The following is a 26,245-nucleotide window of genomic DNA, read 5'->3' on the forward strand; positions in this document are numbered from 1 at the left end:
TAGCACAAGCCATTCCGGCGTCTATGAATTTTCCGCTCATTTCTAGTCAGGATTCTATCACATTGCATTAAATCAGGTGTCTGTTCAGACAACACCATGAGGGAATTTGCGGTTTTTCTATCACATTGCACCGAATTAGGTGTCTGTTCAGACAACACCATGAGGGAATTTGCGGTTTTGCGCTCCCGCAACCGCCGGTCAATTTGAATAGCCAGTGCCATAGTATCATTCAGACCTGTGGGAATGGGAAAACCCACCATAACATTCTTAATGGCTTCAGAAAGGCCATTTCTAAAATTAGCGGCCAGTGCACACTCGTTCCAATGTGTCAGCACGGACCATTTCCGAAATTTTTGGCAATACACTTCAGCCTCGTCCTGCCCCTGAGACATAGCCAGCAAGGCCTTTTCTGCCTGAATCTCAAGATTGGGTTCCTCATAAAGTAAACCGAGCGCCAGAAAAAACGCATCAAGATCAGCCAATGCCGGATCTCCTGGCGCCAGCGAAAAAGCCCAATCCTGAGGGTCGCCCCGTAAGAACGAAATAACAATTTTTACTTGCTGAGCAGAATCTCCAGATGAACAGGGTCTCAGGGACAAAAACAATTTACAATTATTCACGAAATTCCTAAACTTAAACCTGTCTCCGGAAAACAGTTCAGGAATCGGTATTTTAGGTTCTGACCTAGGATTTCTGATAACATAGTCTTGTATGCCCTGCACACGAGTAGCCAGCTGGTCCACACTTGTAATCAAGGTCTGGACATTCATGTCTGCAGCAAGCATAGCCACTCTGAGGTAAAGGGGAAGAAGAAAAAAAAAAAAAAACTCAGAATCTTCTTTCTTATAATCCCTCTTCTGCAATGCATTAAACATTTAATACTGGCCTGGCAAACTGTTATGACCCCAATGGCGAGGGTCTCAGAGGAACGTGGAAGTCTGCAGAATACAAAAATCCAGCTCATAGGGCAGTGGTAAGTGGGTTGACCATATATCTACTCCTAACGCCAACACTAGAAGTAGCCGGGGATCATTCCTACGTTGATTCTAGATGACACGCGCCAGCCGGAGAATCTAGCTACCCCTAGTAGAGGAAAACAAAGACCTTTCTTGCCTCCAGAGAAGGGGACCCCAAAGCTGGATAGAAGCCCCCCACAAATAATGACGGTGAGGTAAGAGGAAATGACAAACACAGAAATGAACCAGGTTTAGCACAGAGAGGCCCGCTTACTGATAGCAGAATAAAGAAAGGTAACTTATATGGTCAACAAAAACCCTATCAAAATCCACACTGGAAATTCAAGAACCCCCGAACCGTCTAACGGTCCGGGGGGAGAACACCAGCCCCCTAGAGCCTCCAGCAAAGGTCAGGATATAGATTTGGAACAAGCTGGACAAAAATACAAAACCAAAACAAATAGCAAAAAGCAAAAAGGCAGACTTAGCTGATATAACTGGAACCAGGATCAGTAGACAAGAGCACAGCAGACTAGCTCTGATAACTACGTTGCCAGGCATTGAACTGAAGGTCCAGGGAGCTTATATAGCAACACCCCTAACTAACGACCCAGGTGCGGATAAAAGGAATGACAGAAAAACCAGAGTCAAAAAACTAGTAACCACTAGAGGGAGCAAAAAGCAAATTCACAACACATGACTAAGTGTGCAAATCGCATATGTCCTTGGTGTATTCTTGCCCCCGGTGCCAGAAACCCTAGATACACCTCTGCCGGTATGCTACTGCGAGTGGTGATTACCGGGTCCGGTGGAGGGAGGTCTGTGCACAGTGCAGCACAGGCAGTGAGGCAGGGACTGAGGGTGCGCACAGAGAGAATGGAGACCCGGAGACTGCCCTTCCCAGTCTACGCCGTAGCCTGGAGCCCTCATTATCATAGTAATATGGCAGTTAATAAATTGATTTTCTAAAGCTTTATAGTGTAGTTTTAGGTCAGAGAGGGATGATTAGGGATGATCTAGCAAGGTGCAGGGACAGGTAGTGATGTTTACTTGCGGACATGTGCGGCACTTGCGGTTTTGCACTTGTGAGACAAAAAAACACTGCTAGTAGCGTTTTTTTCCATTGCTGCAAATACCACATTTGCCGGATCGCTGCAAAACCGCAAGTGCCGCACATGTCCGCAAGTCCCATAGGGAATGAATGAGGCCGAACGCAGTGTTGCCGTAAGTGACTTTCTTTTTTTAGGAATAAAGGGGTTGTTTGAGACTTTAACAATGATGGCCTATTCTTTAGGATAGGTAATCAATGTCTGATCAGTTTGGGGGGCAACACCCAGCACCCCCACCGTTTAGCAGTTCCCGGTGCCGACAGCGACCAAAATTGCCTATTTGCAGAGCTGCACAGCACCATCTCCGAAATAGTGGTCATAATGGCTGTGGCTGTGTACTGCACCCCCCCATATTGGTTTGACTAGGGGGATGTGCATTACTCGGCTGTGGCCACTCTACAGCTGATTGAGCTGTGCTGTGCAGCAACTGAGCAATTCCAGCTGTCTCCAACTCCAGAAATAACTGATCGGTGAGGGTACCGGGTGTCGCACCCCCACTGATCAGATATTTCAAAGACATACTGATAGGTAATTTAGATTGTGAGCCCCATCGGGGACAGCGATGACAATGTGTGCAAACTGTAAAGCGCTGCGTAATATGTTAGCGCTATATAAAAATAAAGATTATTATTATATTGATGACCTATCCTAAGGATAGGCCATCAATGAAGTCCATGACAACCCCTTTAGCCAAGTTAATTTGTATGAAAATAATCTTACATGCCTGGGTTACTATGTGTCTTTAGATACATTTTCCAACTCATCCGATAAAGGGGTGAGGCTGGGGGGAAAGCAGTGAGGTCCGAGATTAGCCTCCTTGCAAATACTGATGTAAAATACTGACCGTGTAAACGTGGCCTAAATCTTAGTAAGCTGCACCCCATCTTCTTGGGAAGCTCTGCATTATTTGTTCTTAGCCCTTTTAAGCCTAATCGCCAACTCCCTTTTTTTTTTTTACCGACAGTCCATTAAGCATAGCCTGACACATTGCGTTCTGTACAAGGACAAACATGCAATAATGTCCAAGTATTTTTGGCCAAGAACACAGACAAAGAGTGAAGGACGTATATTTATAGAGTGGACAGACCATCCCCCGCACCCTAATTATCTATTCACGGCCAGCTCACTTTGTGCCGCTCAATAAATGCCGGTATTTACTGTATATTGGCAGATGCTGAGGCTGCAGACGGAAGGAGGGTGTCATGCTTTTATGTCTTTTAGTATTCAGTTTTCCTTGGTCGTATTAACTACTGTATCTGATTTTGGCTATACATTGGGCAAGGGTGGCAGTGGCAGCCATTGAAGACAGTCCTTTAGTGATGATTAAAGGGAACCTGTCAGCACATTTTTTCAATATGGATGTAGTGAAATGACTGTATGGTGACTTGATTATACTTTTTTTTTTGTAGGAATCTGATGCACCAGTCATGAGAAATCTTGCATAGAATCCATATGTAGATTAGGCTGGAAGTGCACTGGGGGCGTGGAAAAGCACAGCTTCTCCAAAATGCATTGACACTCAGTTATCCAGATCCTCTCACTTCTATGGAGGTGAAAACCGGAAGTAATGTGACGCCCATGCTGCCTGCCAGGCCTCGGCAGTGATCATGCACGATCTCTATGCTAATTGATACGACAGGTGTTGATGTGCACAAGTTTTGGCAAACTACTGATGGCCACCATAGGTTTAGGTCCTCTTACCTCTTGATACATCTGAATCTCTTTAAAGTGGTCCCCATTATCATTCTGGGTTTTGCCTCCCAGGATACAGGACATCCCTTCCTCTCTTGACCAAACAGGCGTAGGGCCTCTTTCTCTTTGGTTCCATAGCAGAATGGGTCAAAAATAGCTACCTTCACAGTCACTATACACTGCACAATAAAAGTAACACTTAAACAATACAATGTGACTCCAAGTCAATCACACTTCTGTGAGATCAACCTGTTCAGTTATGAAGCAACGCCGATTGTGAATCAATTTCTCCTGCTGCAAGTGGAACAGATAAGGGTAGAAATGATCAGAAATTATCAAGAAAACCCCTATAAAGAAGCAGTTCTTCAGGGGGTGACCACAGACCATTTGTCTGTTCTCAACTTTTTTGGCTGTTGTTTTGGTCACTTTTGCATTTTGTCATTGTTCTCACCCCTAGAGGTACAGTACAGTAGCATGAGGTGGTGTCTGCAACCCACATAACTTGCTCAGGTAGTGCAGCTCATCAAGGATGGCACATCAGTGCAAACTGGGACAAGAAGGGTAGCTGTGCCTGTCAGCACAGTGTCCAGAGCATAGAGCAGATACCAGTAGACAGGCCAGTACACCAGGAGATGTGGAGGGGGCCGTAGGAAGGCCCAAAGTCCACAAGTGGCTGTTGTGCTTACAGCCCAAAGCCGTGCAGGGCAACTGGCATTTGCCAGAGAACACCAAGATTGGCAGATTTGACATCGATACCCTGTGCTCTTCACAGATGACATCAAGTTTACACTGAGCACATGTGACAGGCATGACAGAGGCTGTAGACGCCATGGAGAATGAGCATGACCTGTTTCACAGTAGGTCAGTAATGGTGTGTGGTGGCATTTCTTTGGAGGGCCACACCACAGCCCTCCATGTGCTCGCCAGAGGTAGCCTGACTGCCATTAGGTACTGGATGAGATCTTCAGACCTCTTGTAAGACCATATGCGGCTGCACTGGGCCCTGGGTTCCTTCTGATGCAGAACAATGCTAGGCCTCATGTGCCTGAAGTGTGTCAGCAGATCCTGCAAGATGAAAACATTGATGCTATGGACTGGCCCGCCCAGGAGAACATCTGGGCAGGCCAGAATATCCCTCAGGAGAACATCTGCCTCCTCATCAGGAGCATGCCCAGGGGTTGTAGGGAGGTCATTCGGGTACATGGAGGCCACACACACTACTGAACATCATTTCCTTGTCTTGAGGCATTTTCACTGAAGTTGGATCAGCCTGTAATTTGATTTTTCACTTTGATTTTGAGTATCATTCCAAATCCAGACCTCCATGGGATATTCATTTTGATTTACAGTACAGACCAAAAGTTTGGACACACCTTCTCATTTAAAGATTTTTCTATATTTTCATGACTATGAAAATTGTAAATTCACACTGAAGGCATCAAAAGTATGAATTAACACATGTGGAATTATATACTTAACAAAAAAGTGTGAAACAACTGAAATTATGTCTTATATTCTAGGTTCTTCATAGTAGCCACCGTTTGCTTTGATGACTGCTTTCCACACTCTTGGCATTCTCTTGATGAGCTTCAAGAGGTAGTCACCGGAAATGGTCTTCTAACAATTTTGAAGGAGTTCCCAGAGATGCTTAGCACTTGTTGGCCCTTTTGCCTTCACTCTGCGGTCCAGCTCACCCCAAACCATCTCGATTGGGTTCAGGTCTGGTGACTGTAGAGGCCAGGTCATCTGGCGTAGCACCCCATCACTCTCCTTCTTGGTCAAATAGCCCTTACACAGCCTGGCAGTGTGTTTGGGGTCATTGTCCTGTTGAAAATTAAGTGATGGTCCAACTAAACAACTAAACACAAACCGGATGGAATAGCATGCCGCTGCAAGATGCTGTGGTAGCCATGCTGGTTCAGTATGCCTTCAATTTTGAATAAATCACCAACAGTGTCACCAGCAAAGCACCCTCACACCATCACACCTCCTCCTCCATGCTTCACGGTGGGAACCAGGCATGTAGAGTCCATCCGTTCACCTTTTCTGCGTCGCACAAAGACACGGTGGTTGGAACCAGAGATCTCAAATTTGGACTCATCGGACCAAAACACAGATTTCCACTGGTCTAATGTCCATTCCTTGTGTTTTTTAGCCCAAACAAGTCACTTCTGCTTGTTGCCTGTCCTTAGCAGTGGTTTCCTAGCAGCTATTTTACCATGAAGGCCTGCTGCACAAAGTCTCCTCTTAACAGTTGTTGTAGAGATGTGTCTGCTGCTAGAACTCTGTGTGGCATTGACCTGGTCTCTAATTTGAGCTGCTGTTAACCTGCGATTTCTGAGACTGGTGACTTGGATAAACTTATGCTCAGAAGCAGAGGTGACTCTTGGTCTTCCTTTCCTGGGGCAGTCCTCATGTGAGCCAGTTTCTTTGTAGCGCTTGATGGTTTTTGCAACTGCACTTGGGGACACTTTCAAAGTTTTCCCAATTTTTCGGACTGACACACCTTCATTTCTTAAAGTAATGATGGCCACTCGTTTTTCTTTACTTAGCTGCTTTTTTCTTGCCATAATACAAATTCTAACAGTCTATTCAGTAGGACTATCAGCTGTGTATCAAGAAAGACTTCTGCTCAACACAACTGATGGTCCCAACCCCATTTATAAGGCAAGAAATCCCACTTATTAAACCTAACAGGGCACACCTGTGAAGTGAAAATCATTCCCGGTGACTACCTCTTGAAGCTCATCAAGAGAATGCCAAGAGTGTGCAAAGCAGTCATCGAAGCAAAAGGTGGCTACTTTGAAGAACCTAGAATATAAGACATAATTTGAATTGTTTCACACTGTTTTGTTAAGTATATAATTCCACATGTGTTAATTCATAGTTTTGATGCCTTCAGTGTGAATTTACAATTTTCATAGTCATGAAAATACAGAAAAATCTTTAAATGAGTAGGTGTGTCCAAACTTTGTCTGTACTGTACATTGATCATTTTTATGCTATACTAGATGGTGGCCCGATTCTAATGCATCGGGTATTCTAGAATATGCATGTCCACGTAGTACCGTATTTTTCCGACTATAAGACGCACTTTTTTTCCTCCAAATTTGGGAGGAAAGTGTGGGTGCGTCTTATAGTACGGATATAGCATGTGGGGAGGGGGGCAGCAGCGAGTGGGATCGCACTGTTATCCCACTTCAGGATGTCCCCGCTGCCGGAATCAGCTGCTGTGGAAACCACATGGCCCCGCTGATTAAGTGCAGTGAATATTCATTAGCGGCTCCCCGCCCACCGATCAGCTGAGCGGTGAGCGGGAGCAGCAAATGAATACTGCACTTAAGCAGCGACACACAGTTTCCCCAGCACTGATTCCGGGGAGAATCTGTGTGTCCGGGGGAGGAGGAGGCAGCAGCAGGGGCCAGGAGATCGCTGCGTACCTGCCTGTGCTGGACGAGTGCTGTGCAGGAGGACCTGTGTGATGTCAGAAGTGGGCGGGCTGGAGCATCACATGGCAGCTCAGAGCCCTCCCTCTTCTGACATCATCACAGGTCCTTCAGACTCCCACCTAGAATCTGCAGCTTCCTCTTATGTCCTGCGCTGTGGAAAGGCAACAACAACAGGGAGGGCTCTGTGTGTGCAGCCATGGGATGCTCCAGCTTTTACCTCACCACAGGCTGGCTGCCACAATTAAGAGGTCAGTCTTTACAAAACACAATAAAGCACTCTGCCACTCCTTTGGTGAACTATAACTCCCAGCATGTCATAGGATCTGCAGGACATGCTGGGAGTTATAGTTCTCCCATGGGATTTTAAAGCAGCACTCCAGTGCTATTTTGCAGTGCTGGAGTGGTGCTTTCACTATAAGCCCTGTGCACCCATTCTTAGGGCTCATTTCCACATGCGAGGCACACGTCCGTATCTCGCATGTGGAAACCAAGCTGTGGAGCCGGCACTCCAGAGCGGAGCGTGCGGCCGCATAGGAACACATGGAGCTGCACAGCTCCGCTCCAAAGTGCCGGCGCCAGAGCTTGGTTTCCACATGCGAGATACGGACGTGTGCCTCGCATGTGGAAATGAGCCCTTATACTCACCCTCCAGCGTCTTCATATCGTACTTCACAGACACCACACTGGTCCCGCAGCTTCCAACATAATAACATACTATTATATATAATAACACCACATATAATAGTATGTTATTTATGTTATTAAATATTTTACCAAATTTTTTTTGCTTCAAATATTTTTTTCCCTATTTTCCACCTCTAAAACCTGGGTGCGCCTTATAGTCCAGTGCGTCCTATAGTCCAAAAAATACGGGTATATTGCCCAGCCCACGTAGTATATTGCCCAGTCACGTAGTGTTTTGCCCAGTGACGTAGTATATTGCCCAGTTACATAGTATATTGCCCAGTGATGTAGTATACAGCACAGAGCCACGTAGTATATTGCACAGCGACGTAGTATACAGCACAGAGCCATGCAGTATATTTCACAGCCACGTAGTATATTGCCCAGTGACGTAGTATATTGCCCAGTGACGTAGTATATTGCCCAGCCACGTAGTATATTGCCCAGCCACGTAGTATATTGCACAGCGACGTAGTATACAGCACAGAGCCATGCAGTATATTGCACAGCCACGTAGTATATTGCCCAGTATCGTAGGTATATTGCCCAGTGACGTAGTATATTGCCCAGCCACGTAGTATATTGCCCAGCCACGTAGTATATTGCCCAGTTACGTAGTATATTGCCCAGTGATGTAGTATACAGCACAGAGCCACGTAGTATATTGCACAGCGACGTAGTATACAGCACAGAGCCACGCAGTATATTGCACAGCCACGTAGTATATTGCCCAGTGACGTAGTATATTGCCCAGTGACGTAGTATATTGCCCAGCCACGTAGTATATTGCCCAGCCACGTAGTATATTGCACAGCGACGTAGTATACAGCACAGAGCCATGCAGTATATTGCACAGCCACGTAGTATATTGCCCAGTATCGTAGTATATTGCCCAGTGACGTAGTATATTGCCCAGCCACGTAGTATACTGCCCAGCCACGTTGTATATTGCCCAGTTACGTAGTATATTGCCCAGTGACGTAGTATATTGCCCAGCCACGTAGTATACTGCCCAGCCACGTTGTATATTGCCCAGTTACGTAGTATATTGCCCAGTGACGTAGTATACAGCACAGAGCCACGTAGTATATTGCCCAGCCATGTAGTATATTGTCCAGCCACGTATGTCACTCGTTAAATAATAAACATATACTCACCTTCCGAGGGCGCCTTGTAGTTCTGTCGCCTGTGTGCGGTGCAGGCGGCAGCTTCCGGTCCGAGGGTGTGATGACATTGTGGTCACATGACCGTGACGTCATGGCAGGTCCTTCTCGCATACCATCCTTGGCACCGGAACCTGCCGCTTGCATGGAGCGGTCACCGGAGCGTCGCGAGAAGTGGGAAAGGCGAGTATATAATGATTTTTTTTTAAATTATTTTTAACATTAGATGTTTTTACTATTGACGCTGCTTAGGCAGCATCAATAGTAAAAACTTGGTCACACAGGGTTAATAGCGGCGGTAACAGAGTGAGTTACCCGTGGCATAACGCGGTCCGTTACCGCTGGCATTAACCCTGTGTGAGCTGTGACTGCGGGGAGTATGGAGCGGGCACAGGGCACTGACTGCAGGGGAGTAGGGGGGAATAATCGGACTGTGGCCTTCGCTGATTGGTCGCAGCAGCCATGACAGGCAGCTGGCGAGACCAATCAGCGACTTGGATTCCATGACAGACAGAGGCCGCGACCAATGAATATCCGTGACAGACAGAAGGACAGACGGAAGTACCCCTTAAACAATTATATATATAGATTGTTCTCAACGCATTCCTCTAGGTAATGAATAAACATTTGCAACTGGAATATTACATTCAGTGATATCTAGGATGTGATATTTTAGTGTTCCCTGTATTGTTTTTGAGCAGTGTACTTTATTAGTGTGTGGACATCGTAGAACCCCCTTAATTAGAACGATGTTCATCTGTGTTTTACACGACTAGCTATTAATTTCAGTTGGTGCTAGTTACCATGCAATCCCATGGAGCAGCTGCAGCATAGTGCCATCCACAGCTTCCTCCAATGTCAGCGGATTGCCAGGATCATTTCGTGTTTAGTGTTGTCTTTGTCCGAAAACCACTTACAGCCTGTATTATAATCCAGACTGGTGTTCACATTTCTGCAGGTTTCTGAGCTCTAATCTCCCACAGCATTCCCTGCTTCCACAATGTCTTCAAAGGTTCTCTGGTCATTCACATTCAGATGATTGTTAACTTTACAAAAGCCACTATACACTCATCTGATGTCCCAATGATGCCAAGCGGTGACAGTGATGGCTATTCTCCAGGTTGTAGACTACTTCTAATTATGACCAGCAGAATAGTGAGTGCAGCTCTGGAGTATAATACAGGATGTAACTCCGGATCAGTAATGTAATGTATGTACACAGTGACTGCACCAGCAAAATAGTGAGTGCAGCTCTGGAGTATAATACAGGATGTAACTCAGGATCAGTAATGTAATGTATGTACACAGTGACTGCACCAGCAGAATAGTGAGTGCGGCTCTGGAGTATAATACAGGGTGTAACTCAGGATCAGTAATGTAATGTATGTACACAGTGACTGCAGCAGCAGAATAGTGAGTGCAGCTCTGGAGTATAATACAGGATGTAACTCAGGATCAGTAATGTAATGTATGTACACAGTGACTGCACCAGCAGAATAGTAAGTGCAGCTCTGGAGTATAATACAGGATGTAACTCCGGATCAGTAATGTAATGTATGTACACAGTGACTGCACCAGCAGAATAGTGAGTGCAGCTCTGCAGTATAATACAGGATGTAACTCCGGATCAGTAATGTAATGTATGTACACAGTGACTGCACCAGCAGAATAGTGAGTGCAGCTCTGGAATATAATACAGGATGTAACTCAGGATCAGTAATGTAATGTATGTACACAGTGACTGCACCAGCAGAATAGTAAGTCCAGCTCTGAAGTATAAGGCCGGCGTCACACTGGCGAGTTTTACGGACGTAAGAGCGCAGAAACTACGTCCGTAAAACTCGCATAACATACAACACAATTATTCTCAATGGGGCTGCTCCTATCAGCCGTATATTACGGTTCAGTATTATACGGCTTTCTACGGCCGTACAAAATCGCAGCATGCTGCGTTTGTCAGCGTATTGCGCAAAAAAATCGCCAATGAAAGTCTATGGGGGCGAGAAAAATATGGATTCCACACGGACCAGCAGTGTGACTTGAGAGAAATACGCAGCGGTGTTAGCGAAAAGTCGGGAATTCAATTGCCGGCTTTTCATTTCTCCTGCACAAACCCGACAGGATATGAGACATGGTTTACATACAGTAAACCATCTCATATCCCCTTTTTTTTGCATATTCCACACTACTAATGTTAGTAGTGTGTGCAAAATTTCAGCGCTGTAGCTGCTAAAATAAAGGGTTAAATGGCGGAAAAAATTGGCGTGGGCTCCCGCGCAATTTTCTCCGCCAGAATGGTAAAGCCAGTGACTGACGGCAGATATTAATAGCCAGGAGAGGGTCCATGGTTATTGGCCCCCCCGTGGCTAAAAACATCTGCCCCCAGCCACCCCAGAAAAGGCACATCTGGAAGATGCGCCTATTCTGGCACTTGGCCACTCTCTTCCCACTCCCTGTAGCGGTGGGATATGGGGTAATGAAGGGTTAATGCCACCTTGCTATTGTAAGGTGACATTAAGCCAGGTTAATAATGGAGAGGTGTCAATTATGACACCTATCCATTATTAATCCAATTGTCTGAAAGGGTTAAAAAACACACACACACATGATTTAAAAGTATTTTAATGAAATAAACACAGCGGTTGTTTTAATAATTTATTGCTCTCTCAATCCATTTGCAGGCCCTCACTTGGCAAAATAATAAACGCACAAGATACATACCCTCAGCTGAACCGTCACGTCCCACGAAGTAATCCATCTGAAGGGGTTAAAATAATTTACAAGCAGGAGCCCTGCTAATGCAGCGGTGTGCTCGTGCTTGTAATTCCCCGGCGAATGAATGAAATGTAGGTCATTGACCTACATTTCCTTCAGTCGCGGTGATGCGCCCCCTGGTGGATGTCCTCATATGACCTGGAGCGTTGGAAAAAGTTCCCAGGCTGCAGTTCATGAGAACGTCCAGCAGGGGCGCATCACCGCGACTCAATGTAAGTATAGATCCAGCTTTCCTTTCAGCACCCGGGGATTACAGGCACGAGCGAGTGGTTTATCGCAGCTCCTGCCTGTAATATTAGTTAACCCCTGCAGATGGATTACCTCGTTGGACGTGATCTGACATCAGAAGGTATGTATATTGTGTGTTTATTATTTTGCCAAGCGAGGGCCTGGAAATGGATTGAGAGAGCAATAAATTATTAAAACAACCGCTGTGTTTATTTCATTAAAATACTTTTAAATCGTGTGTGTGTGTGTGTGTGTGTTTTTTAACCCTTTCAGACAATTGGATTAATAATGGATAGGTGTCATAATTGACGCCTCTCCATTATTAATCTGGCTTAATGTCACCTTACAATAGCAAGGTGACATTAACCCTTCATTACCCCATATCCCACCGCTACAGGGAGTGGGAAGAGAGTGGCCAAGTGCCAGAATAGGCGCATCTTCCAGATGTGCCTTTTCTGGGGTGGCTGGGGGCAGATGTTTTTAGCCACGGGGGGGCCAATAACCATGGACCCTCTCCTGGCTATTAATATCTGCCCTCAGTCACTGGCTTTACCACTCTGGCGGAGAAAATTGCGCGGGAGCCCACGCCAATTTTTTCCGCCATTTAACCCTTTATTTTAGCAGCTACAGCGCTGAAATTTTGCACATACACACTACTAACATTAGTAGTGTGGAATATGCAAAAAAAATGGGATATGAGATGGTTTACTGTATGTAAACCATGTCTCATATCCTGTCGGGTTTGTGCAGGAGAAATGAAAAGCCGGCAATTGAATTACCGACTTTTCACAGATATCGCGCTGAATGAAATCTAAATACAGAATATATATATGTGTCTCAATGACATATATATATATATATATATATATATATATACTGTATATATGTTTTCCCGAACATTTGAGCACATAAATCCATTAGATGTCGGTTTTGCAAGCCTGCGAGAAAATCTCGCAGTACGGATGCCATACGGATTACATACGGAGGATGCCATGCGCAAAATACGCTGACACACCCTGACTACGGATCACTATTTTGGGAACATTTCTCCGTATTACGGCCGTAAAATACGGACCGTATTGTCTTACGCCGAGTGTGACGCCGGCCTAATACAGGATGTAACTCCGGATCAGTAATGTAATGTATGTACACAGTGACTGCACCAGCAGAATAGTGAGTGCAGCTCTGGAGTATAATACAGGATGTAACTCCGGATCAGTAATGTAATGTATGTACACAGTGACTGCACCAGCAGAATAGTGAGTGCAGCTCTGGAGTATAATACAGGATGTAACTCAGGATCAGTAATGTAATGTATGTACACAGTGACTGCACCAGCAGAATAGTAAGTGCAGCTCTGGAGTATAATACAGGATGTAACTCAGGATCAGTAATGTAATGTATGTACACAGTGACTGTACCAGCAGAATAGTGAGTGCAGCTCTGGAGTATAATACAGGATGTAACTCAGGATCAGTAATGTAATGTATGTACACAGTGACTGCACCAGCAGAATAGTTAGTGCAGCTCTGGAGTATAATACAGGATGTAACTCAGGATCAGTAATGTAATGTATGTACACAGTGACTGTACCAGCAGAATAGTGAGTGCAGCTCTGGAGTATAATACAGGATGTAGCTCAGGATCAGTAATGTAATATATGTACACAGTGACTGCACCAGCAGAATAGTGAGTGCAGCTCTGGAGTATAATACAGGATGTAACTCCAGATCAGTAATGTAATGTATGTACACAGTGACTGCACCAGCAGAATAGTGAGTGCAGCTCTGGAGTATAATATAGAAGCACTATTTTGTACATAGCTGAGATCATATGGAAGGTGATTTTTTCATTTTTTAGATCTGTTCACTTGGTGTTGGTTCTGTGCGGTGGTCATTATTGCTGTGGCTGTGGTATGCTGTGACCCCGACTCACAGGGGCTTTACCTGGCAGCATGTGTGCTGTGGGGCACCTGCGTTGCTTTCCCTGCAGACAGTGTTGCGTCTGCAGTGATCGCCGCACAGGATTACGCCTTACAGGTTAGGACTAGTGATGAGCGAATATACTCGTTACTCGAGATTTCCCGAGCGCGCTCGGGTGGTCTCCTAGTATTTATGACTGCTCAGAGATTTAGTTTTCCTTGCGGCAGCTGAATGATTTACTGCTGCTAGACAGCTTGATTACATGTGGAGATTCCCTAGCAATCAGGCAACCCCCACATGTACTCAGGCTGGCTAGCAGCTGTAAATCATGCAGCTGAGTCAACAAAAACTAAATCCCGAGCAGTCATAAATATTCGGAAATCACCCCAGTGTGTCAGGAAAACCCGAGCAACGAGGATACTCGCTCATCACTAGTTAGGACCCCACGTAGAGGTTCGCTGTGACATGACGATGCGCTTATAGAGTCTGATCAGAATGTTAACGAAGAACCTCGTGTTCCATTTTGTAAAATTCTGTGTATCTGCCGTAGATCAGTGTATAATACTTGGATGTGCGATCAATGTCTTTTTCTACAATTAGGACACTATAGGAGCATTTACCTACAAGCTCAGCGCTTTACTCCTGACGCATCAGTAATAAAAAGCAGAGGGATGTATCAGCTTCCTTCCAAACACAGTGACCCCTCCGCTCCATCCAAGGCCCAGGCCTGGGCGGTCAGAGATACCTGGGGGTCCTAACAATCAGACCCCCAGCGATTAGTTACTCATGTTTCCTCTCTCCTATTAATAGGGGATCATATTTTATATTGGGGATAATCCTTTAACTCTTTGTGGACATTTTTTCAGTCCGGCACATTCATCCGGTAGGATCGCCTCATTGATCACTCACCATATAAAGGTCAACAACTATAAAAATAATAAAGTGAATAATAAAGACATAAATGAAAAGGTCAAAACAGCACAATAAAGGCTGAGAAATAGTCACTTTATGGGGTTTGTCACATTGCTGTTTTCCCAAATGTGCAGATGTGCCTATGTGGTCACCAGGTCCAGCAGGGGGTCCATAGGGATGTTTCCAGGGGGGCCAATGTGGTCACGAGGTCCAGCAGGGGGTCCATAGGGATGTTTCCAGGGGGGCCTATGTGGTCACCAGGTCCAGCAGGGGGTCCATAGGGATGTTTCCAGGGGGGCCTATGTGGTCACCAGGTCCAGCAGGGGGTCCATAGGGATGTTACCAGGGCCAGGCTGGGTTTGGTGCAGGGGCCCTGCATCCATCTCCTGTGCAGCTCTCACCACTGCTGCATTACCAGTAGGATGTGTCCTCACTCAGCTGGGAGCAGCAGCTGCAGACAGCCCTGCGGTACCTGAGGGGTTAAGCCTGGGCTCTGCAGCTGGAGACCGGCAGCAAGCTCCTCCCACCACAGTGAGAGCTAGCTCCGCCCCGCCGTGACGTCACAGCATTCTGAAAGGAGCTACAATAACAATCCGCGGTGGTCGCAGTGATCCATTGTAGCAGTGATCCATTGTAGCGCGGATCTGGAGGGATCCTGGCAGAGGGATCGACGAGGAGGGGATCCAGCGCTGCAGCCATGGTGTCCCCGGTGACGGTGGTGAGTGTGCAGCTGCAGAGCGTCCGTGCCTTCTGCCATATGTGCAGCTGATCAGTGCGGTGTCAGTCACAGCTGCTGTGTGCGGTGCCGGAGGGCGGTGTGATCCCGCGATCGCTGGCACCCGGTCACATCTGCTGTGTTTACAGTGGGTGCAGGTTGTGGAGAAATCCTCCCACTGATGTGTATTGTGTCACAAGATGAAAACACAGGACACGTGACTCAGGATCATGTATGCTGCTCCATCTGTAGAGGGGTCTGAGACCACCAGATCACATCCACCACTGCATACTGCACCGATAATGTATGCTGCTCCATCTGTAGAGGGGTCCAAGACCCCCAGATCACAGCCACCACTGTATACTGTAATGATAATGTATGCTGATCCATCTGTAGAGGGTGTATGACACCCCCCATATCACAGCCACCACTGTATACTGCACCGATAATGTATGCTGCTCCATCTGTAGAGGGGTCCAAGACCCCCAGATCACAGCCACCACTGTATACTGTAATGATAATGTATGGTGCTCCATCTGTAGAGGGGTCCAAGACCCCACATCACAGCCACCACTGTATACTGCACCGATAATGTATGCTGCTCCATCTGTAGAGGGGTCCAAGACCCCCAGATCACATCCACCACTGTATACTGTAATGATAATGTATGGTGCTCCATCTGTAGAGGGGTCCAAGACCCCCAGATCACAGCCACCACTGTATACTGCACCTATAATGTATGCTGCTCCATCTGTAGAGGGGGTCTGAGACCCCCAGATCACATCCACCACTGTATACTGTATTGATAATGTATGGTGCTCCATCTGTAGAGGGGTCTGAGAACCCCAGATCACAGCCACCACTGTATACTGCACCAATAATATATGCTGCTCCATCTGTAGAGGGGTCCAAGACCACCAGATCACAACCACCACTGTATACTGCACCGATAATGTATGCTGCTCCATCTGTAGAGGGGTCTGAGACCACCAGATCACAGCCACCACTGTGTACTGTAATGATAATGTATGCTGCTCCATCTGTAGTGGGGTCTAAGACCCCCAGATCACAGCCACCTCTGTATACTGCACCTATAATGTATGCTGCTCCATCTGTAGAGGGGGTCTGAGACCCCAGATCACAGCCACCACTGTATACTGCACCGATAATGTATGCTGCTCCATCTGTAGTGGGGTCTAAGACCCCCAGATCACATCCACCACTGTATACTGTATTGATAATGTATGGTGCTCCATCTGTAGAGGGGTCTAAGACCCCCAGATCATATCCACCACTGTATACTGTATTGATAATGTATGCTGCTCCATGTGTAGTGGGGTCTAAGACCCCCAGATCACATCCACCACTGTATACTGTAATGATAATGTATGCTGCTCCATCTGTAGAGGGGTCTGAGTCCCCCAGATCACAGCCACCACTGTACACTGCACCGATAATGTATGCTGCTCCATCTGTAGAGGGGTCTGAGAACCCCAGATCACAGCCACCACTGTGATGATAATGTATGCTGCTCCATCTGTGGAGGGGTCTGAGACCCCAGATCACAGCCACTACTGTATACTGTAATGATAATGTATGCTGCTCCATCTGTAGAGGGGTCTGAGACCCCCAGATCACAGCCACCACTGTATACTGTAATGATAATGTATGCTGATCCATCTGTAGAGGGTGTATGACACCCCCCATATCACAGCCACCACTGTATACTGCAACGATAATGTATGCTGCTCCATCTGTAGAGGGGTCTAAGACCCCCAGATCACAGCCACCACAGTATACTGTATTTATAATGTATACTGCTCCATCTGTAGAGGGGGTCTAAGACCCCCAGATCACAGCCACCACTGTATACTGCACCGATAATGTATGCTGCTCCATCTGTAGAGGGGTCTAAGACCCCCAGATCACAGCCACCGCTGTATACTGCACCGATAATGTATGCTGCTCCATCTGTAGAGGGGGTCTGAGACCCCCAGATCACAGCCACCACTGTATAATGCACCAATATTGTATGCTGCTCCATCTGTAGAGGGGGTCTAAGACCCCCAGATCACAGCCACCACTGTATACTGTAATGATAATGTATGCTGCTCCATCTGTAGAGGGGTCTGAGACCACCAGATCACAGCCACCACTGTATACTGTAATGATAATGTATGCTGCTCCATCTGTAGAGGGGTCTGAGACCCCCAGATCACAGCCACCACTGTATACAAAGAAGCTTTATTGGCAGGACCAAATACACATCAGTTTTGCCAAAGCAAGTGTATAAAGGCAATAGGGATAGGGACTGTGGGGATGTTGGGTAGGAGCCTTAGGGGAGGTGGATGGGGGCAGATCCAGGGTAGGGGCTATAGTCCATGGCATAGGGAAGGTGGATGGGGGCAGATCCAGGGTGGGGGCTATAGTCCATGGCATAGGGAAGGTGGATGGGGGCAGATCCAGGGTGGGGGCTATAGTCCATTGCATAGGGAAGGTGGATGGGGGCAGATCCAGGGTGGGGGCTATAGTCCATGGCATAGGGGAGGTGGATGGGGCAGATCCATTGTGGGGGCTATAGTCCATGGCATAGGGAAGGTGGATGGGGGCAGATGCATTGTGGGGGCTATAGTCCATGGCATAGGGGAGGTGGATGGGGGCAGATCCAGGGTGGGGGCTATAGTCCATGGCATAGGGAAGGTGGATGGGGGCAGATCCAGGGTGGGGGCTATAGTCCATGGCATAGGGGAGGTGGATGGGGGCAGATCCAGGGTGGGGGCTATAGTCCATGGCATAGGGAAGGTGGATGGGGGCAGATCCAGGGTAGGGGCTATAGTCCATGGCATAGGGGAGGTGGATGGGGGCAGATCCAGGGTGGGGGCTATAGTCCATGGCATAGGGAAGGTGGATGGGGCAGATCCATTGTGGGGGCTATAGTCCAGGGCATCATAGTTCTCTTTCTCGCAGTCTATGACATTCGCTCACATACCGCGCTGCTATCTCCACTGCTCTCTCTTCTTCTCCCAGCAGGATATATGTTTTCTCTTCCTCCTTCATGGTGATGAAGTCCGGGAAGAGATGTGAGAGTCTCCTGAAGTGAGTGTCCCTCACTGCTGAGTATTTGGAGCAGTGTAGCAGGAAGTGGGTTTCGTCCTCTATGGCCTCCTGATCACAGTGTTGGCACAGTCTTTCCTCCCTGGGCTTGTAGTTCTGCCTGTGTCGGCCACATTCGATGGCCAGAGTGTGGGCACTGAGTCTATATCGGCTCAGGATCTTGCGATCTCTGGGGTCCGGGAGTTTCTCCAGATATGGGGCCAGTCTGTAGTCTCTCTGTAGACTCCGGTACATGATCAGTTTCTGTGAGTTGTTGATATCATTCTTCCAGTCACTGACATACCTCTCCTGGCCTTCATCTGCCATCTTCCTGATTCCGGCTTTTGTCAGGTTGTTGTGATTGGTGATCTGGTCCGGTTGGGTTTGGCTGGGCTGTTCCGAGGGTTCTGGTTTTTCTGTTTCACCTACATGTATCAGGGCTTTATGGTGATGGGAGCTTGGATTGCTCCTATGCAGGTGAGCCCGGAATGACAGCGCCCTCTTTAGAACTGTTAGGTGCAGGGGGAATCTGCCCAGCTCGGCCCGACAAGCACTGTTGGAGGTGCTCCGATGGACCTGGAGAAGGTGCTTGCGGAATTACAGGTGGAATATTTCTGTTGGACTGGAATTCCACCTTGACAAGTCTGGGTAGGTGTGAGGACCCCAGACTTCGCTGTAATACTGTACTGTAATGATAATGTATGCTGCTCCATCTGTAGAGGGGTCTGAGACCCCCAGATCACAGCCACCACTGTGTACTGTAATGATAATGTATGCTGCTCCATCTGTAGAGGGGTCTGAGACCACCAGATCACAGCCACCACTGTGTACTGTAATGATAATGTATGCTGCTCCATCTGTAGTGGGGTCTAAGACCCCCAGATCACAGCCACCTCTGTATACTGCACCTATAATGTATGCTGCTCCATCTGTAGAGGGGGTCTGAGACCCCAGATCACAGCCACCACTGTATACTGCACCGATAATGTATGCTGCTCCATCTGTAGAGGGGTCTGAGACCCCCAGATCACAGCCACCACTGTATACTGTGATGATAATGTATGCTGCTCCATCTGTAGAGGGGGTCTGACACCCCCATATCACAGCCACCATTGTAAAATGCAGTGATGCTGCTCCATCTGTAGTGGGTTTCTGGCAACCTCCCCATCACAGCCACCACCCCTATATAATAATGTGTGCTACTCCATCTGTAGTGGGGGTCTGACCCTCTATAAAATGTACTGTATTAATAGTGTTGTTGTTGCGATATTGACCATGTGACGCTATTTCCCGTATTTGACCATCACTGTGTAGCTCTGAATAGCTTGTGACCCCCTCACCCCCTGTGATCCCCCTTGGAAGGGGATAGTTTGGTACATGACAGTCACTACTGCCATCACACACTACTACAGTAGTATGATGCTTCTCCACTATGGGGGTCTCTGATGAGCTCGACCATCGCTATATTACATACTGCAATGGGTGCTTCTTCCTATTGGGGTGACCAGGGTGCCCCTAAATGTCACGCCTCCCCCCCTTGCATATTGTAATGAAATATGGTGTTCACCCCCAATACCTGCCTCCTGCACATTGCCTACCCTTTATTTTCATCCATTGATCTTTAACCCCATAACTGCCAGGCAGTTTCAGTAGCCTCAGTGGTGACAGACCTTATATAGCAGTCGTTTCACTGCTAAGACCAGTGATTGTCTGAAGTGGTCACATGAATGATGGTCATGATGTCATTGCAGCAGGACTGGAGAGGACCGCTGGAGCGTCTCCACTGGAGCCGTGGGGGACTGAATAGGTAAGTTATGTTTAAAGGGGCATTGTGATTGGAGGTGATACATGTTGTAAATTCTGCTTTTGGGTTCTCTCCGGTGGTAGTAGGTGGTAATGCAGTTGTCCCTGGGTTGCAGTCCTGGTCAGGTGTGTCTGCTGATTGCAGTTCTGACTGGGGTATTTAGGTGTGCAGGATTCATTAGTCCTTGCCAGTTGTCAATTGTTGTTGGGAGGTGTTGGACCTCTGCCTGGTTCCTCCTGTCATTCTGCCAAATCAGCAAAGATAAGTGTCTGGTTTTTTTTTCCTGTGGCACACATGCTGTGTGCTTCACAATTCAGTGCTATTCTTTGTGTTTTCTTGTCCAGCTTAGATTGTGTCAGTATTTTCTCAGTCTTGCTGGATTCTCTGGAGTGGCAGATATACATTCCATGTCTTTAGTTAGATTGTGGAACTTTTTGTATTATCTGTTGTGGATATTTTTGGAAGGGTTTTAATACTGACCGCCTAGTAATCTGTCCTATCCTTTCCTATTTAGCTAGAGTGGCCTCTTTTGCTAAATCCTGTTTTCTACCTGCGTGTGTCTATTCTCCTCCTACTCACAGTCATTATTCGTGGGGGGCTGCCTATCCTTTGGGGGTCTGCTCTGAGGCAAGATAGCATTCCTATTTCCATCTATAGGGGTATTTAGTCCTCCGGCTGTGTCGAGGTGTCTAGGGTTTGTTAGGCACACCCCACGGCTACTTCTAGTTGCGGTGTTAGTTCAGGATTTGCGGTCAGTACAGGTTCCACCGACTCCAGAGAAAGTTTTCATGCGGCTCCAAGGTCACCGGATCATAACAGATACATAATGCACCCCTGCTGTATGTTAAACGAATATTATTTCTTAAAGTACACATCTCAGCTGCTGCAGAACCTCTCTATGAAGATTGGAGGGAGATTTCTGTCCATGATTGAAATAAAATGTTATTTGATCTGCAGGCAGCATGTTATAGATAAATACTGCGTTTCGAGAGAAAAGATTTGGTATACTTTAAAGATAATCCTGATCATATGAGTCCTGCGGGTGGAGTTACTTATTGATTGACAATGATAGGACCGCCCACTGGACTCCTACAGTGAGTAAATATCAGTATATTTCACCATTTGTAACAAATGTTTTTGCACAAACCTATATATTAATCTGTTGATCTCCTCCTGCTCTACACCATTTTCCAAATTATTATGCAAATTACATTTTTATCGGATTTTCCTAAATGGTTGGTGCAAATGACAGTCAGTCTAATAAAAGTCATCACCCATTAGAGTATACATCGATTTTATTGAAGAAACCTCCCAATGATAACAGTATAATCTCCAAAATGAATAAAACCTCAAAATGCACTGTTCCAAATTATTAGGCACAGTACAATATCTAAACATTTGTACAATATCTAAACATTTGATCTGTTTTAAAGAACTGAAAATGCTCATTTGTGGAATTTGCAGCATTAGGAGGTCACATTCACTGAACAAAAAAGATATTTAACTCCAAAACATCCTAACAGGCCAAGTTACATGTTAACATAGGAACCCTTCTTTGATGTCACCTTCACAATTCTTGCATCCATTGAACTTGTGAGTTTTTGGAGAGTTTCTGCTTGTATTTCTTTGCATGAAGTTGGAATAGCCTCCCAGAGCTGCTGTTTGGATGTGAACTGCCTCCCACCCTCGTAGATCTTTTGCTTGATGATCCTCCAAAGGTTCTCTATAGGGTTGAGGTCAGGGGAAGATGGCGGCCGCACCATGAGTTTATCTCCTTTTATGCCCATAGCAGCCAATGACTCAGAGGTTTTCTTTGCAGCATGAGATGGGGCATTGTCAGCATGAAGATGATTTTGCTCCTGAAGGCACGTTTCTGCTTTTTATACCATGGAAGAAAGTTGTCAGTCAGAGACTCTATATACTTTGCAGAGGTCATTTTCACACCTTCAGGAACCTTAAAGGGCCCTACCAGCTGTTTCCGGCCCAAAACATGACTCCTCCTCGCTGAAGTTGCAGCCTTGTTGGGACATGGTGGCCATCCACCAACCATCCGCTACTCCATCCATCTGGATCATCCAGGGTTGCTCGACACTCATCAGTAAACAAGAATGTTTGGAAATTAGGCTACTTTCACACTAGCGTCGTGCACTGCACGTCGCTATGCGTCGTTTTGTCGAAAAAACGCATCCTGCAAAAGTGCTTGCAGGATGCTTTTTTTCTCCATTGACTTGCATTAGCGACGCATTGCACATGTCGCAACCGTCGTGCGACGGTTGCGTCGTGTTGCGTCGGACCGTCGCCACCAAAAAACGTTGCATGTAACGTTTTTTGGTGCATCGTGTCCAGCATTTCCGACCGCGCATGCGCGGACAGAACTCCGCCCCCTCCTCCTCGCACCGCACAATGGGGCAGCGGATGCGTTGAAAAACAGCATCTGCTGCCCCCGTTGTGCTGCGCTTCCACAGTATGCGTCGGTGTGCCGCAACGTCGCATTGCGACGTGCAGTGCACGACGCTAATGTGAAAGTAGCCTTAGTCTTCATGTATGTCTGGGCCCACTGCTACCATTTCTGCTTGCGAACACTGTTTAGGGGTGGCCGAATAGTAGGTTTATGCACCACAGCAAGCTTTTGAAGGATCCTACACCTTGAGGTTCGAGGGACTCCAGAGGCACCAGCAGCTTCAAATAACTGTTTGCTGCTTTGTAATGGTATTTTGGCAGCTGCTCTCTTAATCCAATGAATTTGTATGACAGAAACCTTCCTCATTATGCCTTTATCTGCATGAACCCTGTCTGTGCTCAGAATCAGCCACAAATCTCTTAACAGTACGATGATCACACTTAAGTTTTCGGGAAATTTCTAATGTTTTCATCCCTTGTCCAAGGCATTGCACTATTTGATGCTTTTCAGCAGCAGAAATCCTTTTTCTTTCCCATGTTACTTGAAACTTGTGGCCTGCTTAATAATGTGGAACATCATTTTTAAGTAGTTTTCCTTTAATTAGAATCACCTGGAAAACTAATTATAACGTGTGTTTAAGATTGATTTTAGTGATCCATTGAGCCCTGAGACAATACCATCCACAATTTTATTTGAAAAACAAAACAATTAAATCTTTATCACACTTATATCTAATTTGTATAATAATTTGGAATACGGTGTATAACATGGTGCCCATAAATATGAGATATAATTATATAATTCGAATTGACTGAGAAAGAAACCTCCGTGTGCCGTGTATTAGTTCACAAATGTATAGTAAGGGCCCATAAAATTCTGTGTACAGAAGGTGTTACTTGAAACTTGTGGTCCCCAATCGAAAATGTCCAACAGAGCCCCCAAATGTCACATGTCTTTTATAGTTTTGGTCGACCCCTATGGGTCAAATGGACCTTTTGCTCTCCTTATCCTCCCGAACCAGGTGCACCTGTAACCCCTCCACTATAGTATTGTCTCTGCTGAGGGCCCCTCATTATACAGATGTCCATAATATGGCTGTGTGCATGAGGTGCCAGTCTTACTTTATGATGTTGCTCATTGTCATGCCAGAATAGTAAGTGTCATATACACGCTGCGTTACTGAGGCGCTGTACAAGGACCCTCTGGGGCCATATTAGATTTCATTGTGCTACAGCCTTTTTTTTTTTTTTTTTTTTCAGTTTTATGAGGATTCCAACACAAAAAGAATTTTCCGGAATTATCACAAAGTTTTGCATATTTGGTTCTATTCTGAATTGGAAATGTGGGCTAACTGGGGACGTGCCATCTCAAGTCTCGGTTGTTTTCCAGTGGGATTTGGAGACAGAACTTTAAGTCCCAATACTACCAGCAGTAATGTTAAGTATGCACCATATGGCGGCACAGGTAGTACCTACAATATGAAGCCTAAGACGCTCAAATCCTGAAAAACTGTCTGTGATCATTATTCATCATCCATGACTAGATACTTGGACATGAGCAACTTGGTTCGACGTCCAGTCTGATTCCCCATGGCAGCCATTCTTCACTTTTGCGCCTAGCAGCTGGACACTTCTGGTGCTTACTAGTCATTGTAATGTCATGATGTTCCATGAGATCTAGTCATTGGTCATAGTAAGTGCAAGAAGCGCCAAGGATGCTGATTGCAGAAGCGACGACTGGATGGCGAACCAGACCAGCACGAAACGAATTGCTTATCCCTGATTCACACCCAATTTAAAAGATGGTGTATTCCCCCGAAATTAGTCTGTGGCGGTGCTAGATGTTACTATAGGACTTGTATTAAAATGGCGTCATTACTGGGGGTTATTTGTGACCTTGTGTTTTCCTGGGAGGGTCACAGCGGTGAACACAAAATTAAAACCATGTTGGGATCTTTGTGACTTTGAATCTTTTTTTTTTTTTATTATGTATAATATCGAGGTCTTAAGTAAGATTTTACCGCTTGGCTAATGGAGCCTTCTTTAAATAAAAACCTTGCTCTTCAATCCAAACGTGTCCCATTTTCCATTTTTTAATAGATTGTCACAATGGGCTGCATTAACTTAATGAAAGTAAAGTGCCGGGAGCCGGCTTCTGACACAGATCCTGCGGCCGGCGCTGCGCTCGCCGCTCATTTTCTTCTTCCTCTACTTTTTATCCCTAAAGCTTCTCCCTGATGAACTGACGACTTTTTTAGACCGAGACGGTGACAAAGAACGAGGAGAAAACACTGACAAATAACTTATCATGTGCTGTGTGCTCAGTCTGGGACAATGTGCCAAACCGAGCATGCGGCAAGACTGCAGTGAGTAATAATAGCCGGATCGAAGAGATGGGATAGTGACACAATGCTAAGAGGTTTTCATAGGATGTACAGGGTCACTGGCGCTTCCCAGCCTGGGGTGGGTGATGGGGGGTGGGCAGCAGCTTATCCGACCCCCTCCGCTGCTTATCTCCTATGCTGCTGGCACCAGTACAGTCTGGGTAATCTGAGGAGCTGTCTGGATCATTGTGCCAATATTCATTTACCCGGATCAATCCTGCTCTACATTACAGTGAATTAATATCTGTGTCTGGTGCGAGGCCGGGTCGGCTCATTAAATCCCTGCTTGTCATTAGAGAACATTTGCTGTTACAGCCGGATCCGTGTCTCATATCATTGTGGTTTGTCCTCGAACAGAGAGAATAGAAGAAGCTTTCATCCTATGAATTTATCTCTCTTTATTTATATAGCGCCAACCTATTCTGCAGCACTGTACACAGACATGCATTACACGAGTCCCCATACCGCTAGCTCTCATCCAGGGACCTAAAGTTATTCAAAAACTGCTTTCAAAATAAACCACTGGTCCCTGATTTTTTTTTGAGTGTTGACACGTGGGCCTGTGGAAGCTAATCGCTTGCTACAGAGGTGACCTCAGCGGTATCGATCCATGATCGATGGAGCAGGATACGGGCAGTGGACCCCGGAAGAGTTGACGCATGTGTGGCAGGAAACTGGTAAGATGGGTATTATTCCTTTTTATTCTTTATTAACATAAGTATTTTATGTGGCTGGACAACTGTTGAAAAGGAGATTTATCTGCAGCCGTCACTTGAATGGAGGTGCTCCGCGGCCCCCTGCACAATGGGTGACTTCTTTGCATCGATAGACTGTGTAGGTGACACAGCTCTAAATCTGAACTGGTAGCCCCTTCAGTCTCAAGACCTCTGGGGTCCCAAAGGTTTGACCCCATTGATCATAAGGTTATGGTTTATATTGGTGATATGCTAATATTTTAT

At 46.3% G+C, this 26,245-nt stretch overlaps 1 protein-coding gene across 6 annotated transcripts in view; it reads left to right on the forward strand.

Moving 5' to 3' along the window:
- Window positions 1–26,245, forward strand: part of TMEM86A (transmembrane protein 86A) — a 110,846-nt gene that overhangs the window by 55,246 nt on the left and 29,355 nt on the right. The window contains exon 1 of one of the 6 annotated variants that reach the window (XM_077287167.1): window positions 15,437–15,608. The exons of 4 other annotated variants lie outside the window; for them this stretch is intronic. In XM_077287167.1, coding sequence (XP_077143282.1) covers window positions 15,588–15,608 — 21 coding nt within the window. In that variant the 5' untranslated portion in view covers window positions 15,437–15,587. Of the gene's footprint in view, window positions 1–15,436; window positions 15,609–26,245 lie in introns of those variants that run through there. One more of the 6 variants, XM_077287168.1, reaches the window with a different exon arrangement.

This window comes from Ranitomeya variabilis, chromosome 2 (assembly GCF_051348905.1).
Source record: "Ranitomeya variabilis isolate aRanVar5 chromosome 2, aRanVar5.hap1, whole genome shotgun sequence".
NCBI classification, from domain to species: Eukaryota; Metazoa; Chordata; class Amphibia; order Anura; family Dendrobatidae; genus Ranitomeya; species Ranitomeya variabilis.